The 16,607-nt window shown below is 42.2% G+C and overlaps 1 protein-coding gene across 1 annotated transcript in view; it reads left to right on the forward strand.

The window, feature by feature from the left end:
* Positions 1-16,607, forward strand: part of SGCD (sarcoglycan delta) — a gene marked incomplete at both ends in the record, with an annotated part of 129,401 nt that overhangs the window by 72,765 nt on the left and 40,029 nt on the right. The window contains 2 exons of the mRNA XM_084268775.1: positions 7,450-7,537; positions 9,778-9,897. Of these exons, the coding sequence (XP_084124901.1) occupies positions 7,450-7,537; positions 9,778-9,897 (208 nt within the window). The remainder of the gene's footprint in view (positions 1-7,449; positions 7,538-9,777; positions 9,898-16,607) is intronic.

Raw genomic sequence — 16,607 nt, forward strand, 5'->3', positions numbered from 1 at the left:
CATAGGACTGCTGTTCTCTTGCTCAAGAACATTACAGTTTCTCGAGTTAGCATGAGGCAGAGCTGCTCCCCAGTGATGCAAAGTTAAGCATCAGTGCCTGTGTGATCCAGGGCAGCACCTATGCCTGAGCTCTGCACTGAAGTGCTTGAAGCACTTTCAGAATTATTTGGTCATTTTGCAAGTTGTGCAGTTCTCTTCATTTCAGATGTTGTCTGAGGCTGGCTTGCCAGAGGACTCCTGCTGCTGAGCATGCTTAATGCGTCTGATTTTTTCCAATGTCGGTAATACTCTGCTCATTCCTATCAGTACTGAGTTTTGTGAATGCACAGCAGCCTTCAGATATTACAAATCCAGATTTCCCACCCCCGTGGATACTGAATAGAACTCCAGCATGCACAGTTGCATTTTATTTTTATGTGTGTGTCTATCAGTTTCATCATGTCATCTGTGGTTTTCCTCATATTATAAGTCAATGAAGTGAAAAAGATAAAAGAATGGCAAGTTTGTTGAGGCAGATGCAATGTCTTGGAGATGGTTTTGGTGGTGTTTTTGATGTCAGCAGACATGGTGTAATTTTATTTTCAGAAGAATCTCAGCTGCAAAGTAGATGGTTAGGCATCCTGAAGAAGCAACCACTCTCTCAAGGCATTGCATTCATGAGATTATTCCAGGTATTCTTCTGAAGGGAGAAACCCCTACATTGCCAGGCTTTGATGGATTCAAACCCCCTTGGGTAGCCATCCAGAAGTAAGACCCAGTCATTTAGATCTCACATCACAGACCTCCCTTCTTTGCACTTTAAAGACAAGAGCCAGGGATGTAATTGCTTTAATGCAGCAGCGGGAAATTCATCTTTTGTTTCTATTGTTATTAAAATGAACTTCAAGAAATGCCATAAAAAAGGGAGGTTGTGGCATTGGACATAAAACTCCCAAGACGTGCACTACCTATGCTGTTAAAATGTGTCTTGTTCGGTGGGACCACAGTACTTTGTGAGCTTCATGGTGCTGTAAAGCACGCTGTCTGCAAACCTGACTGTACCTTGTTTGCATAGAAGGGACTTGATTTTTTTGCTTTTAAGCATTGGAATAATTAATAAAACATCAAAAGTTGGAACAAAGCACACTGAGTAAGGTCATGACTGTACCTTTATGTCTTTGAGTGCCAGTTGCAGGTCGGGGATGTATCAGCTCCGTTACTGCTCCAGGTTACGTGACTGAAGCATGTTACACTTGTGAAGTTTGTTTCCTGGTGGAAGGGGATGCAGACGTGTTCTGTTATCTCTGCACTGGAGCTGTTGCCTCCTTCCTAAAAGCAGTCATCGTCAGACACAAATATAGCACATGCTGGGGCGTTCTGTAGCATTTGTTTTAATCTGTCTGTTACCAATTCCATTCACGGTTTGCTTTTGTTATGCTATGAAAAGCTTACACTGTCAAATCAGAAGTTTTACTAAAAAGGGGATTTAGTTACATGAACATTATAGTCAACTGTTTGAAGGACAAACTCAAGATCAAAAGAGACTCAGTGATTAAACAACAAAAAGTACGTTCAAATCATATTAAGGGATGTTTTCAATCTGGCACCTAGGGATTTAGCTACATGACTTAAATATTTGTGCAGAAGGCTTCTGGGCAAAATCCTGTTCTTGCTGTGGGGAGCTAGATCAGAAACAGGAGGAAGAGTTATTTGGTTTACTTTTGAAACAGAAACAGTAATGGTTGGCTTGCGAGCCTGGCCTGAAGTCTAGATTTTCTGTTGATGCAGATGAAGGCCAGGCTGCTCTTCCAAGCAGGATCTTAGGGATGGGGTTCACTAGATACTCCCAAGTCTGTCTTCTTCCCAGCCAAGGATAGATGCTGTCCAGTGTTTTGTCTGTTTTTCAGGAGGTGCACATCTGCACGATGTTCTGGTGAGGTTTGCTGTGATTCGTGGCAGTGCTGGTTGCTTGATCTCTGCAGCATCTGTTACCAATTCTGAGGGCTTTTTGCATGATTTTTTTCCTCCCAGCTCACTATTTTATGGGATAAGCACTGAGATTTTCCAGTATTAGACACTCCCCAAAGGAGTTTCTGTTCCTAAGGCAGGAGTGGGGGAGAGAGATGCACATTCGGGGTCAGGTCTGGGTTTTTTGCCTGTGTGCTCACAGCATGTCCTGGACGTCTCTGTGGTTAGGAACCTCTACATTTAGTGCCATGCAGTGAGGATATTGCTGGTGCTTCCCTTTGAAGGATGAGCAAGTCATACAGGAACATGCAAAACTGGGTCAGGGATACTAATTTAAGCACATCTGTGTCAACCGACCAAAATAACAGAGTAAGGGTTAAAGTCAGCTTTATGGTAGGTCTGGGGATATTCCTGACAGCTGCAAAAATGCACAGTGCTGTGTGCCAGGCAGTGTTTGCTGCTGGGTCTGGTTACATTGGGAGGTATGACAGGGGTGATGTTATTGTGAGTTTTCATTACCAAAATGTTCCATTCTTGGTGAAGGGACGTCTTGTGCCCTGAAATGATTGCTTTGTGTCTCAGGGCGATGAATATTTCCCACTCCAAAACAGACCAAAAGTGTTAATCTGGTACAGGTGTGAGTTGTTACTACCATTGGAAAATGCAATGCAGGGAAGTGAGTATCACTGCTGTTACTACTATCAACATCCTTTAGCTGCTAGTGTACTAGGACTGGTTTGGCTTCAGGAACATATTTGAGATAACCCACACAAATACTTCCTCTGTATCAGCAGCTCTGTAAAACAGCACTCAGAGGTGCAGGCAGGTGGATGTGCTGCTTCCAGGTGAAGGAGAGCTTCTGCTCTCATTGTGGGCTGGCTGGTTGCTTTACAGAAAATGAGCTGTTACCCTCTGAGAGTCCAGCTGTGTATAGAGCAATGTTTTCTTTCTGTAATGTCAGTGAGAAGTACAGCTGAGCAAGAAAATCATGCTCTGAGTGCTACTTCATAGGCTGCTTCTTGCCAACCTGGTTTATGCTTTAGTATTTTAATTTTTCCCATTGCTTTTTCAAACCATTTCCATTATTTCCACAAGTTTCACTTACATTTACTATGTGAAGTTTTTCAATCCGCGGAATCAAATCAAAGCTACTCCTTTTGACCATCCAGATTACAAAGATGCTGACTGTGATGCATTATTTTAAAATTGCCTGATAAAATTTAAAAGGATTTCCAGATATTTTTAATAATTCTCTAAAACAGTCTACGGACATCTGTTAAAAAATTGAATTTCCTTAAAGACAGCACTGGTTGGTATTGCTTCAGCTGCAAATTAGGGCTGTCAATCAAGTTCTTTTTCTGTTTTGGGCTCTGATCTTGGAGTTTTTAGCATCTCTTCCAGAGTGAGCCAAAGACAGACAGCTAGTGTGATGTTAGGGCTTGTTTTGCCATGTGTTTAACCTAGCAAACAGTCAGCCGATACCTTTCAAGAAGTCTTCTGTGTTTTGCTGAATACCCCACTACTTAGGAAACAAGCTACAGTGTTTTGACATATTTTTGCTCTTTTCCCATTTTTTTATGCTACGGCATGTGTCCAGCGTTTTAATATGTTGAGTGGCAGTGGCAATTTCTTTCTCTGTCTAGAAAAATTTGCATTATCTTTATGCAACTGGGTCTGCTAATGAGGGGCTGGAGTAAGAGAGAGAATGATCTGTTTGCTGTGTATGGTTTCCTGCAGAGAGGAATAGGAGATTTGTGGTTGGCTGCAAGTAAATAACCTGCCCAAAGAGTCCTTAAAAGACCCCAGCCTCACCTGTACCCTGAGATGGAGCTGCAGCCCAGAGTGGAGTGGGATCCTCCATCAATGTCCTCCAAGTAAAATGCTTGAAATAAGCCAGAAGCAAACAGGAAAACGTGCAGAAGGGGAAGAAAACACATCCTCCTCCCATCAATGCCTCTACCTGAGTGTCTCAGATGTAGCTGAGATCAAAGGAACCACTGGAACGAAACAATAATGTAAAGTGGTGTGAGAAAGGAGGTGACTGCTGATTTAATTTGCAGAGTTCCATAGGAAGTTAAATCAAAGGCTGCAGTTCAGCACAGAGCAATGGGACGGCGGAGATGGACGTGAACTGCGACTCTGCTAACACCCCGCAGCACCCAAGTTAATGGGAGGTTGTTGTCAGGAGGTTAAAGTTGTAACAGCCCAGCCTGAGCATAAAGAGCAAGTCAGTGGCAGTGTGTGGGCTGGAAGCAGCATCTGCTCTTGTGAAGTGAGTTGCAGAGAAGCCTTGTTGTTGTGTTTGTGATGAAAGGAAGAAGAACAAATGACAAGGAAAAAGATTTCTCAGTACATCAGATAGCAGGCAGGCAGTGAAGTATGTTGGGTTATTGTGTGATCAGCAATATCAGATGTATTTTATCTCAACTGTGCTTCTCTGAAGAACTGGGTGGAATCTTTTGGAGAGAAACAGGTAGACAAAGAGAAAAAGATTGTTTGCCTTACTTTTCTGAACCCAAAAGAATACTTAATCCAGTTTTCAATTCACTTCCATTTTCTTTGCATCAGTCCTGAGAGTAAAATATGTTTATTTCTTTAATACTATTTATCTGGAAAATTCAGATCTGCATTGTGCCATATTATACTTCAGAAATGTGGTGTGTCTTGTACTTAGAGTGTTATAATTAAAGTCAGACATGCTGTTATTCTAACTCTAGGTCTATGAAGTGTTATGACAGTTTGTGAGAGTATTACTTCACTACATAATTATTCTAATTGTGCTGATGACGCCATATTGATCTAGATTTCCACTTGCTTGTGTGCATGAGTGTGAAAGTGTAAGAGAAGGGAAAGGGTTTGTCTTTTCAGTTATAATTTCTGGTTTAGGATAAATTTGTTAATGCTTCAGTTACTTTTTTCTCTGCGATTGAAGGAAGCTGGCATCATCACCAAGCTTGCAACAGAGGAAACATTTTTTAAATGTTCAGTAGTTGGGAGGTGTTGGTGGTGTTACCTTTGTAAACAGGAGATGATGGACAGGAAATCTGCAGAATTTTCCACAAAAGGGAGTCATTTTTTCAGCTCTTTCTCATTTCTTAATGGAAGAGGAATTATGGAAATGAGAGCGGGCATTGCATTAAGTGCTTGAAATGTTCCTTCCCTGCAGACCAATAAAAACATAACTCTTCCATTAGGGAAATTTAGGTTTTTTTGAAGCCTGCATGAATCTGAGCTCTGAATCAGTGAATGAGATGAGTGTGCTGGGGTAAGCGCTTCAAGGTCTGATTATGTATTTAAGTCTTTTGTAGGTGGGTATCAGCTCTTAGCTTGTCTTGTAAGACTTTAGAGCAACTTTTTGACTTTTTTTTTTTTATATTAACCACTTGGCTTATCATCTAGTACTTCTCTAGTGCAATCTCCTATTACGCAGATGGGTAACAGAGTTTCAAAGCCATGACACCTGAATGATTTTTCCTACCTGAATTTGGACTACAAAGTTTCCTGGGCTCTTCAAAGCACCCTAGTTACGTGCATAACCCCATAAACAAAAGTTAAATAGTGCAATTCACAAATGGGACCTTCTTGTGCTTCCCATGGCATGTTTATAGTGCCTATAGTAACTTCTGTAGTCGTAGGTGAGACTGAAGTTATCTGCCTTTAAAAATATCCTTCACCTCTAAGTGTGAGATGAAAATGTAGCAGTAAACTCCTGTCAGTGGAGGTGTTCAAATTAGTGCCTGACCTGGGTGGCGGAGAATTAATACCAGAGCAACTGGGTATTCAATTGAAGTCATCTTTTCTTCTGTGCTCTTAACCATAATAGAGTAACCAACATGAAATTCTAGGCTCTAAAAGACCACAAATAAAAATTAATTAAAAGGAGCAACATCATTACCAAGCATTACCACTGTTCCTTACCTCTAACTTACTGATCATGTTTCAGATACTATATTACTTAAGCTGTGAATTATAATTGATCAAATAAATCCCATTTCCCCCTTTTCTTGCTGAATGGCTGATCCCATGGGTGTACGCAGCATTAAGTTACAGCAACAAATGCAATTACTGGGAATGTTTGGTCATATGTGTGACTGAGGTTTGGGGTTTTTTTAGGTTTTTTGAGGTTTGTCTTCTGCAAACACTGCTGGGAGTCATTTGCCCATCACTAGAAGCGTTCCTCAAAGCTCCAGTCCATCACAAGACTCCCATGAGTGCATTCCTATGCTCCCTTTATGTTTTATATGCAGATAACTTAGTCCTTCTCCCATGATCCAGAAAAATTGCATCAATGCAGATATTAGTTATGTTCCTTATAAATTCAGGAGGTGAGAAGAACGTGCTACCTACACGATCCTCCATTTCCATCCTGATTATTCATTCCTAATGAAAAAACTTTGAAACATTGGAAAGAGACTTGGCTGGAGGAAGCACATAGGCATAACATCTTCAACTCCTTCCTGATTTTCTTGCTACTGTATCCCCTTTACCAATTGTGGCTTAGTGAGTTGGTTAATTTAATCAGCTGCCTGCTTAGACATTATGAAGAGCTCCTGGCTGTGAATTTCCACCTTGTGCATTAGGTTTTTGGCTGATTTAAGCTGGGGTCACCCTGTGCTAGTGCCGTAAGTGGCTAATAGTCCCTGAGAAACCAACTGTTTGGACTGGGGCTGCCTGTAGAAAACATGAGTTCCTGGGTGTCTTGGATGCATTTGCACACAGAAGGAGCCAGATGGTTTTCTCTGTGGGTTTTCTTTGGCTTCGCTCTGCAGGAGAAATACCTGAAATGGATGTTGCCAGGTAGTTCTGTGGCTCCTGTGTGTTAACAGCTGCTCCAGCCCTTCTTGCAGCATGAAACCCAAAAATTCTCAGAAATGTGTGTGGTCAAGTAGGGAGGGGGGAAGACTTTGTGTCTTATGCATCTTCAGCCTGGATGGGATAGACCTGGTCCCAAGCTGGCATTCCAGAGTGGAATGTGGCGGTGGTATGTGCCGGATGGTGTGTAAGTGCTTTGAGATCAAAGGCACTTACTACACATTGGTAAGGTTTTCTCATTGGCAGCCCTTGGGCACTCCCATGTGATTGATAAACAGACACAGTCATGGGTTTGAATCCTCTGCAGCTGTGTGTAGTGTTGCAGATGTGACTCTGAAACGTGCTGCTGCAGTCAGCCAAGTGCCCAAAACACCAGGACCTCTGGGAACCTTATGTCAGCTCCCATGTCACCTGCACTTATTAAAATGACAGGTTGGTTGACTTACCCTGGTGATAAAGCTAACCTTCCCTAAAGCAAGGCTAGTCTTTGCGACATTATCAGGCCAGAGGTGCAGACTGTGGTTTTATGCTGGACGATAAAAATAAATACAGGGTAACCTGCACCTCGACCACTCACCCAGCCTTGGGGGCATTAAGAGCTGCCCAGCAGTGTCAGGCAAAGCTCCCGGTGTCTGAAGCAGGCTGGTGTGGGGCAGCTGTCCCCATCTCACGTGTTTACTCTTGTTCCAGGGCAACCCACTGTACTTCCAGTCTGCCAGAAATGTGACAGTGAACATCCTCAATGAGAAGACTAAAGTCCTTACTCGCCTTGTAACAGGTAAGGAGGGGGAAAGGCTGAGTGGAAGAGTTAAGGAGGGATGAAAGCAGGTGTGTTGTGGGATGCTGTGTTGGCTCTAGCAAACAGGAGATCAGCCTAGGTGTCTTGTGAAGTACAAATGAAAACTTTGCTCCACTTTGTAGAAACAAAGATAAGGACATGAAAGCCATGCTGGAGAGGCAGCTGGTTGGTGCTTTCTGATAACGAAGCAGACCATCGTTTTCATTTGAGAGCCGATCCAGAGACAGAAAGGTTAGTTGTATGACATCAGGGTCAAGGAAGAACATATGCAGGCTGACATTTCTGTTGTAGCAGGCTTTTCCTGAGACACTGTTAGCTTGCCTGAGATCTTGGGAACTCTGCTGATTAACTGTGGCAGGGTTGGGACACTGCAATTTAGAGCGCTCTGTGCCCTTCTGCTGATGAAGAATGCTCTTGTGCTCCCAAGCATAAGTGTGTTTGATGGGGAAATGGGCGTTTCATAAATCCCCAGTGCACAGCAGCCTTTGAATGAATGCATGTGTAATTTGGGTTGAAAGAGCCTAATGCATTATACATGCTAATATATTTTATATATATATATATGATATAGGATAGATATTTATTTATTGAGATTTATCTAGGGACCAGGAGAAGTATTGCTGTGTGGCAGAGCCAGTAATCCATAAACATGTTGTTTCTACGTGAGACTGGGTTGTTTGGTTTGCTTATATAACATCTTGGCCTCTAGTCACAGTATTAAATAATTAAATATGCAGCTTCAGTAAGCAATGATTTAAGCAGCATGCATGAAAATTGCCTGGAGGAAGGAAATAAATTCAACCCCAAGCTCCCTGATTCTCACATTCAGAATTAACACGTTTAGTTTGTTGGTTCTCTGTATATTTTCAAGAGGGGTTTTGGTTGACTTAAGCACCTCCATTTCATGAGAGCTTGGGAGGCCACAGTCTCTGATGTCTCCTGATATGATGTTCTGGTTATTGAGCTCGTTTCTGTGTTCAACTGTAGCTTTGGTTTCAGAGTGGAGCAAAGACACGGTCCCATGCAGCACATGCTGCTGTGGTGAGTAGGAGGCAGTTAATTAACAAGGTACAAGTTGTTTTTTCCTCAGAATGGTTGCAGGATTTTTAAGTGTTGCCAGAGATCTTGGCATAGCCTCACTTTTCTCTAGTGCAAACCACAGGTGTGATTCTGTTTGCCCTGATGCCAGTGCAGATGACCTGTGCAGGCAAACACTGGGTACAGAAGGAGTTAGGAACTGCCTGTAAGAAAATACTGGCTATCAGCTCTTATTTCTCTTGTTTGAGAAATGAGACTGGTCAGGAAGACGGCCAGAAGTAATGCAAAGTCCACGCACCTGCCCTGTGCAGTAGCATCTTCCAGAGAGGCTGTGGCTTGGGCTGGTTGCACAGGGCTGGTAGATGGTGATTTCTCTGAAGTTTAGCCTGGGATGGGTAGCTGAGGGATCAGCTCTCTGCAGAGAGAGCCACAGACCTGCACAGAATTGCTATTCAGGCAGCTGATGTTTATCAGGCTCCACAACAATACGCATTGCCAGAGGCTTTCCAGCACTGCACAGCAGTCTGCAGGAGAAGCAGCAGAGTTGAAATAAGAGCAACGAAGGAAAGTTTCACTGGGCTGAAAACTTTCTGGAACATGGAAGACTGCTGTTTGTCTTGGCCTGCAAATGGTTTTAATGGTCTGAAAGAAAACATTTGCTCCTGTGGTGTTTGTCGTCTTTAATTTTTTTTTAATTGCTCTGTGCATGACACTGATACCATTTTAATCCAGGTATATTTAACTGGCAGAAAACCAGGAATTTTTTACATTGCAGCATCAGCCCAAGCAAAATGTATTCAAGAGCTCTTGATGCCTCTTACAGCCATGCCAATAATCCCAAAGCATGGCTAGGTATATTCATTGCTACTTCACATGTGGGTCTCTCTTTTTCTGAACATTTCCCAGCTGTCCCAAGTTTTATGACACACACAGACATTAACAAAAACATAAGTAGAAAGAGTTGAGAGGTTGTTATTTGGGTAGAAAACAGCGCCGTTTTCTAATGAGAGGTCACCCTCTGAAAAGCACAGACCTCCCTGCTTGATGTGTCAGATGCAGGTTGAATCTGCAGAGCTATTAGGGTAATCTCAGCAGATGGGTTTAATGAATGTATGAAGCTACTATGTGATTTTCTTATATTTTTTGCTAAAAGGTTGTGCTAAATCTTTTCTTCCCTCTAGGTCCCCAAGCAGTGGAAGCACACAGCCAAAAATTTGAGGTGAAAACCCTCTCTGGAAAATTGCTGTTTTCTGCAGATGACAACGAAGTGGTGGTTGGAGCTGAGAGATTGAGAGTTTTAGGTAAAAAATTACTCACTAAATCACTGTTTTAATATGCGCCTCTTCAAATTTTAGTAGAGTTTCTTCAGGCTTGCAGAAAGCTTCTTTGTGAGATAAAGTCTTTTGCTGTCTTTATTGCTTTGAATCTTCCCCAAGCAGATAATGGCCACGAGTTTCTATCTGAGGGGGATCTTAACTTGCACAATGCATTAGTTCCCCTCCAGAAAAAAACTCCCCTGGAAGTGGTTTGTCTGGCACAGTGAAGTACCGTTAAAACCAGCTCTGGAAACCAAAGGACTTCATCTCCTGGGTCTGGTATGAAGGACAGTGAGGGACAGCTCTAAGGATGCTTCTATGGCTGCAGTCACTGTGCAGAGGGAAGCCTCAGGCTTCATGTTTTTGATCACACTGCTTTCACCAGCTCCTCCTTCATTCCAAAACTAGGGAGGAGACCGGCAGGGAAAATGTCACCATGAGTTAGGACCACTCATTAATTCTCTGAATAGTTGTGGCCTTTATATTAGCTAGCTTTCCTTAGCCATGTGCAAGAGCACACTGTACATCTCTGAGCTGTCCTCAGCTGTGCTGTGAGTAGGATTAGGCGTCCCATGCTCAGAAGGAGAGGCAACCTTACCAATGCCAACACTTCCCTGTCTGCCTTTGGAGATGGATGATGCAGCTTGAGCTCCCCTTTAGCCTGTGCAGGGTCTGCCTCCCCAGCTATCCTGCCTGCTAGGCTTTACATTGGTAGCCCCTATTAAAAACTGGGCATATACTTTGGGTTTGGGCAGTGAGGGTTGTTTGTTGTTTGGGTTTTTTTGGTTGTTTGTTTTTTTTTTAATTAGAGAAAAGAAACAGTTATGGTCATTGTTAAATTTTAAAATGTGTTTGATTGTTATATGAATTTACCTCATAGGAACTTGAATGCTCTTGATCTCCAGTTCAATCCATGCTCTTTGATTAGTCTGAGATTTGCTCATGAATGTTTTCATGTCAGATCAGACTGGGCAGCTCAATATCTTTACCAGTTAATCACCAAACAGTGCCACTGGTCTCTGTGGATGCACTGATACCCGTTTTCTAATGGCTTGATTTGGATGCATCAATTTGCTCCAAATTGCTCCTTACTTCTCTAGTAAGCTCCTGAAAACAGAGATACATATCAGGGAGCTTAGAATGTTGTTTAGTATTTTTAATTATTTTTATTTCTATGTATTACATAGTGTATTATTAGTATGCTACATATAATCTCAAGGAGCTTAACATGAGTGCCTCAGAGTCTAACCATCATGAACGGGTTTGTATCCAAACTTTAACATGTTTCATTACCTGATGTTATGCTATTCCAGCTGGTTCCTCTTTGCAGAAAGGGAAGGTGTAGCTCTTTGTGAACAACTGTTTTTAAATGCATGACTAGTTCAGTCACAGGCTGTACAAAGTTAGGTAAGTTTTGCAGGATAAATATAGAACTTCACTAAATTAACAGTATCTTTTTTAGCTTAAAACTTGGAAAAGGACCATTAAATTCTTGCAGTGTTACAGAGCTGGGGAGTATTTGTCACAATCCATGTTCTACTCCCTTCCCAACACCGCACCCTTCAGAGCTAATAAATTGTAGAGTCTTTGTGCAGGGTAGATGAAGTCAGGAAGCAACAATTTTTAAGTATTTTCTTTGAGACCTTAAACCGAGAAAGATTTATATCGTTGGTTCTTCCAAAAATAATACAGAAACTTTTCCTTACAAGTTGCAAGTCCTTCTCTTCAGATTGCATGCTTACAAAAGCATTGCTTTTTATTTACTTTGTACTTTGGAGAAGCCAGAGATTATTTTTTATAGTTACTTCGAGTTTCTGCCTTGTTTTAGTCTCCAGAATAAACAGCATCAAAAATATTGCTAACCACTGTAGAGCACTTTCATTTTTATGTGCAGCCCAGTGTTTCTCAGGGTTTACTTGGCTTTATGCAGATCTATCAGAAAAGGTAGTGTGATACCTCTGGTGAAGTTCCATGGCGAGCGTTTCAATGACCTTGTGCAGAAATGCTTTCAGAGTTCATGCTTGGCTTTGTTTTTCTCCAGCTTTGCTTCCCCAGTCTAATTTTATCTCCAAAAGTGTTTGCCATGGCGCTTTGCCACGCTGGGAAGTGTTACACCATATGTTCGTATTTCTTCCAGTGTTTTTGTCTGCACTTGAGGCTAATCCAACTTGTAGTACACAGACAAATTCCTTTGATCATTTTTCTGGTGCTGGGGATCTCAGGTGCTGTCGGTATGTGTCTGCTGACACCTATCTACGCTATGTAAATAATCTCAACTTGTTCTTGTTATTGCCGAACACGTACTTGTTAGGGAAGGAAGTGTGTGTGTCTGCAATCTGGCATGAAAGTCATCTCGCAGAGGTTAGAGCAGCAGTTCCTGGGCTTGTGGCTAGCTTTTAATCTTGTTAATGATAATTACTTTTTTTTTTTCTTTGTACACTCTTCAAAGTTGATTCTGAAAGTTTGTTCTACAAAGTAATGCTGACGCCTTGTCAGGAGAAAAGAGATGCTTTCCGTTTTCTGAAGTGGACTCTGCTCTGGGTAGCTAAAGGGGTTTTTCAACATTAGTAAGGCATTAAAAAGGGAGGAATACACAGAATTATGAATAAAAAAATACAAGTAGGACGTGCTGCATTTGATGGTACTTCAAAAAATTGCACACCATGGGTAATGGAGATTACCAAACGAAAGTGCTTTTATTTTAATTGTCTTTTCAGAGGTTATTTCTGATTATTAACCATTAAAGGACACAAAGACAGAGTTGGTTCCCTGTGTTTCTCACGCATGATATAATTTAGAGTATTTCAATTATTTTATTTGATTTAGTGAATCCAATCAAACTGTCGCCATAGGAGAGGTTAGAGGATAATGGGAACTTCTGCTTGAGGACGGGGCAACCCTCTGAGCCCTTTGCTCATGGGTCAGTTCTGGTAACATCTACACGTTTTCCAGACACAAGCACGAATTTCCTCTGCTTCACAGCCAGCCAGGAGATCAGCAGCTGCACTGGTCCAGGTGACTCAGAAGGAGCTCATATTTTGCCTACAAAATGTCATGTAGAAACTGAGCTTTATACCAAATCTGGGTTGCCCTTTTTCTTCTCATCTGCCAGCACCTGCAATTGCTCAGCCATCTCCTCCAGTCTCGTGGTGGGATTGGATGGCAGCACATCCTCCCTGCAAGCACCACTTTCTTTGACAAGCTTCCCTCCTGTAGTATTTGAGCACCCCATGTTTTTTTAAAAGATACTGAAAGAAACCTCAGAGCTGTTCTCATTCCTCTGAACTGTGCTTAGATTTTGAAGGCAAAATCTGCCACTTCTCAGCCCGCTAAGCACCACCACGGGGCTGCTCCTCAGCTGTGTGGGCATGAAGTACAGACCTTCCCTGAGCGGGCCATTGCCACAGTCAGCAGCACACCCTGCAAACACCACATAGATGCAAACAAGTGCCTTGCTTGATGTCCCCCGTGGGTGCATAAACACATATGGTCTGTTATGGGAGATGAATGAGCTGGTCCTAATTGAATTCATATGGAGTATGTCATGCAGCGGTTCTCCTTCCCCACTCCTCCCTCCCTCCAGACATGAACAGTGTTGAGGGAGTCTGAAAAATGGTGTGTAAAAAGTGCTCTTTAGTTAAAAGAGCATTAAAAAATAGCTTTGATATATATTAATTACCAATTTCATTTAATAGCATATTGAACATTATAGCATTTATAAACAAAAGACAATCATAAAGCATTATTCTGACTGTTAATTAGCTCTATTTATTCTCCAGATTAGTTTTAAAATATGCCCTCTAGATGCCACTTGATACTAATTAACAGAGTTACATTATTATCTCTATACAAAAGCATTTTTAATTAAATCTAAAGCAATTTAAATTAGCATGAGTTTTTACAGAAATTAAACTCTGGTCAGATGCTTAATTTAGCCTTATAAGACAACATCTGATGACATGGCAGTGTCAGCTCTCCCAAGGGCCCTGACATCTTTTTTGGAGATAATTTTTTGAAGTTTGTTTTCAGGGAAACTTGCCAGTATACTCTGGTGTTTAATATTTATGATGGATTTAACCCATTTTTTTAAAGACTAAATATTGATGTCAATCCACATGCATTGCAGTGAGCTGAGAGAAACACAAAAGACAAGTTCCTGGAGCTTATGTACATTCATAGTTCCTGGTTTTGAGTGGCACAGGAAGGTTAGTGTGGGAGGCCGGATGCTGTCCTATTAGAAATCAATCATGCCTTATAACCACCCTTGAGATTACCGTTTTCCTTTGCAATAAGGGTAGGATTAATCATAAAACCACAAGGTCCCTTTCCTGTAATAGGAGAATACAGGGATTGCTCCCAAATTACTCCCACTCCGGATCCCTGGAAAATGTGCCTGCCACTTAGAAAAAAGCTCATGCTATGCTAGTATAAATGTCCAATATAGCCTAATGATCAAAACTTGGCTAAGGCCTTTCCCTGTGGCAAACCTTAATGAAAATATCTGTGTTTAGAGTAGGGTAGGATGCCTTCCATTTGGGGTTGTTCTGCCTGGAGAAGAGAAGGCTCCGGGGAGATCTTATAGCAGCCTCCCAGTACCTAAAGGGGCTGACAGGGAAGCTGTGGAGGGACTTTTTAGAAGGGCATGTAGTGATAGGATGAGGGGGAGTGGTTTTAAATTGGAAGGGGGTAGATTTAGATTGGGTATTGCAAAGAAATTCTTCACTGCAAGGGTGGGGAGACCCTGGCACAGGTTGCCCAGGTGGATGCTCCCTCCCTGAAAGTGTTCAAGGCCAGGTTGGATGGGAGCTTGAGCAGCCTGATCTGGTGAGAGGTTTCCCTGCCCATGTCAGGGGGGTTGGAACTTGATGATCTTTGAGGTGTAAAGATTGCAGTATCTCCTCTGCAGGAGGTGTGTGACCCACCTATCATGCACTGCAATCCTCCCCAGCACAGTGGCCTGTTAAAACATACCTGTGATCTTGCCAACCCCTTGCATGCCCTCCATTCAGATGATTAGCCACTAGCTCTATGTAGCTTTTTTTCCACTGTAGCATATTCCTTCTGGGTGATGAACCATGTGGAGTGTGCAAATCCTGACCATAGGTTAAATTTTCAGGAATGTGAGTTTGGGGACATTTTTCATTCTAGTTTCTCTCCAGGTGCCTGGGAATGCACCTGAAAAGAGGAGCCAGCTGTTGAAATGTTATTGCAAATTTATTAATAATTTTGGAGTAATTAATTGCAAGGCATATTTCCAGCATTTTATTTATGAGCTGTATATAAATAAAAGACTGTAGAAGTCTTAGTGTAGGAACACCAACTATAGCCTAAGATTATCATCAGTGAGATCACTGCACGATTGTCTCATGGGGAGGATTTGGGTTTTCTGTTGTTGGGGGCAGAGGGAGTAACCTGCTCTGTATTTGCACAATGCAAAGTGCTGGGTTTCATTACCCATGAAAAGGTTAAGAAAGCATTTGCAGTGTCCTTCTCTTTGGATGAGAGGATAACCCAATTTAATATGAATATGGTGAACTAGCTGTCTTTAAAGCTTCACATCTCCAAATATTTTCAGGGAGCCCAGTTGATCTGGGAGGAACCCTGCAGAACTGTGGCTGCAGTGCCAGCCTGGTCAAAGGACTCTGCTCACACTTTCGTAGTGCTACAGTCTCAGTCGCTTCCTGGCATGCACTTTCTAGCTTATATTTGCTGAATATTTACAGCACAGTAACTTTAATGAGTGCAAGAGTAGTTGTATTTCAACAAAATACTCTACAAAGCTGTTTGACCGATACCGGTCATTTGAGAGGGTGCTGTAAGCTGGATATATCACAACTTCCAGGCATTACCACCCATTTTTGCTGTATGCACCCTTCTTCAGAAGTGATTATTTATGGGTCAGGACATGCATGGTTGCCCTTTACAGCAGCCATTATGATTTCAAAAGGGCATTTTGCTGATTTGCTTATGGCAGAGTGAACAGTTTTTGTTGCCAAGTGTTGAAATGTGTCCTGATCCAGATGAAACTGAGCTTTCTGGCCTCACCACTGAGTCTGCTGCAACTTTATGCCCAAAGATAAATTCTGAGCTTGAATCTTTGTATTATGGATTTTGTCAGTTTTCCTGAAAAACATGTCCTTGCTACAGGTTTGTAAACAGCTTTTTCAAATGAGAAATGGTGCTACAAGACTCATTTCTTAACAAATTGAAACTTCTCCTACTGTGATCATTTTCCTTTACAAAGGCAGCAGAGAGGAAGTTGCCCCTAACTCAGAGATGGTTTGGTGCTGCTGAAGTGTGGCCATGATACCTCGCCGTGCTCCTGGTACCCAATACCATACCATCAGCTGGGGGTCAGAGGCCTTTCCCAATTCATCCAGTTGCAAATGATCTGCTTGCTCAGGCTGCTTCAAAGCACTTGGAGGGAGCAGTTGCTCCAGACCTGCCTTCTGTGCTCTTGGCAAGAGAAAGGAGCGTGCCACAGCCGTGCTGCTCATGAAGCTGGGACAGGCATTTGACCTTTTGCTGAAGATGTATGAACCTCTTTAGGAAGCAGCTACAAATATTCACTACGCAGTCCCTATAGGCAATTAAGCAGTAATACTAATGCAGTCCCAGAGCAGTAGCCAAGCTGTCGTGTAGCCATTGGTCCTGCAGAAAACAGACAGAGAATAAAATGAGGAAAGTAGGGAAAT

This window comes from Gallinula chloropus (genome assembly GCF_964237585.1).
Source record: "Gallinula chloropus genome assembly, chromosome: 10".
NCBI classification, from domain to species: domain Eukaryota; kingdom Metazoa; phylum Chordata; class Aves; order Gruiformes; family Rallidae; genus Gallinula; species Gallinula chloropus.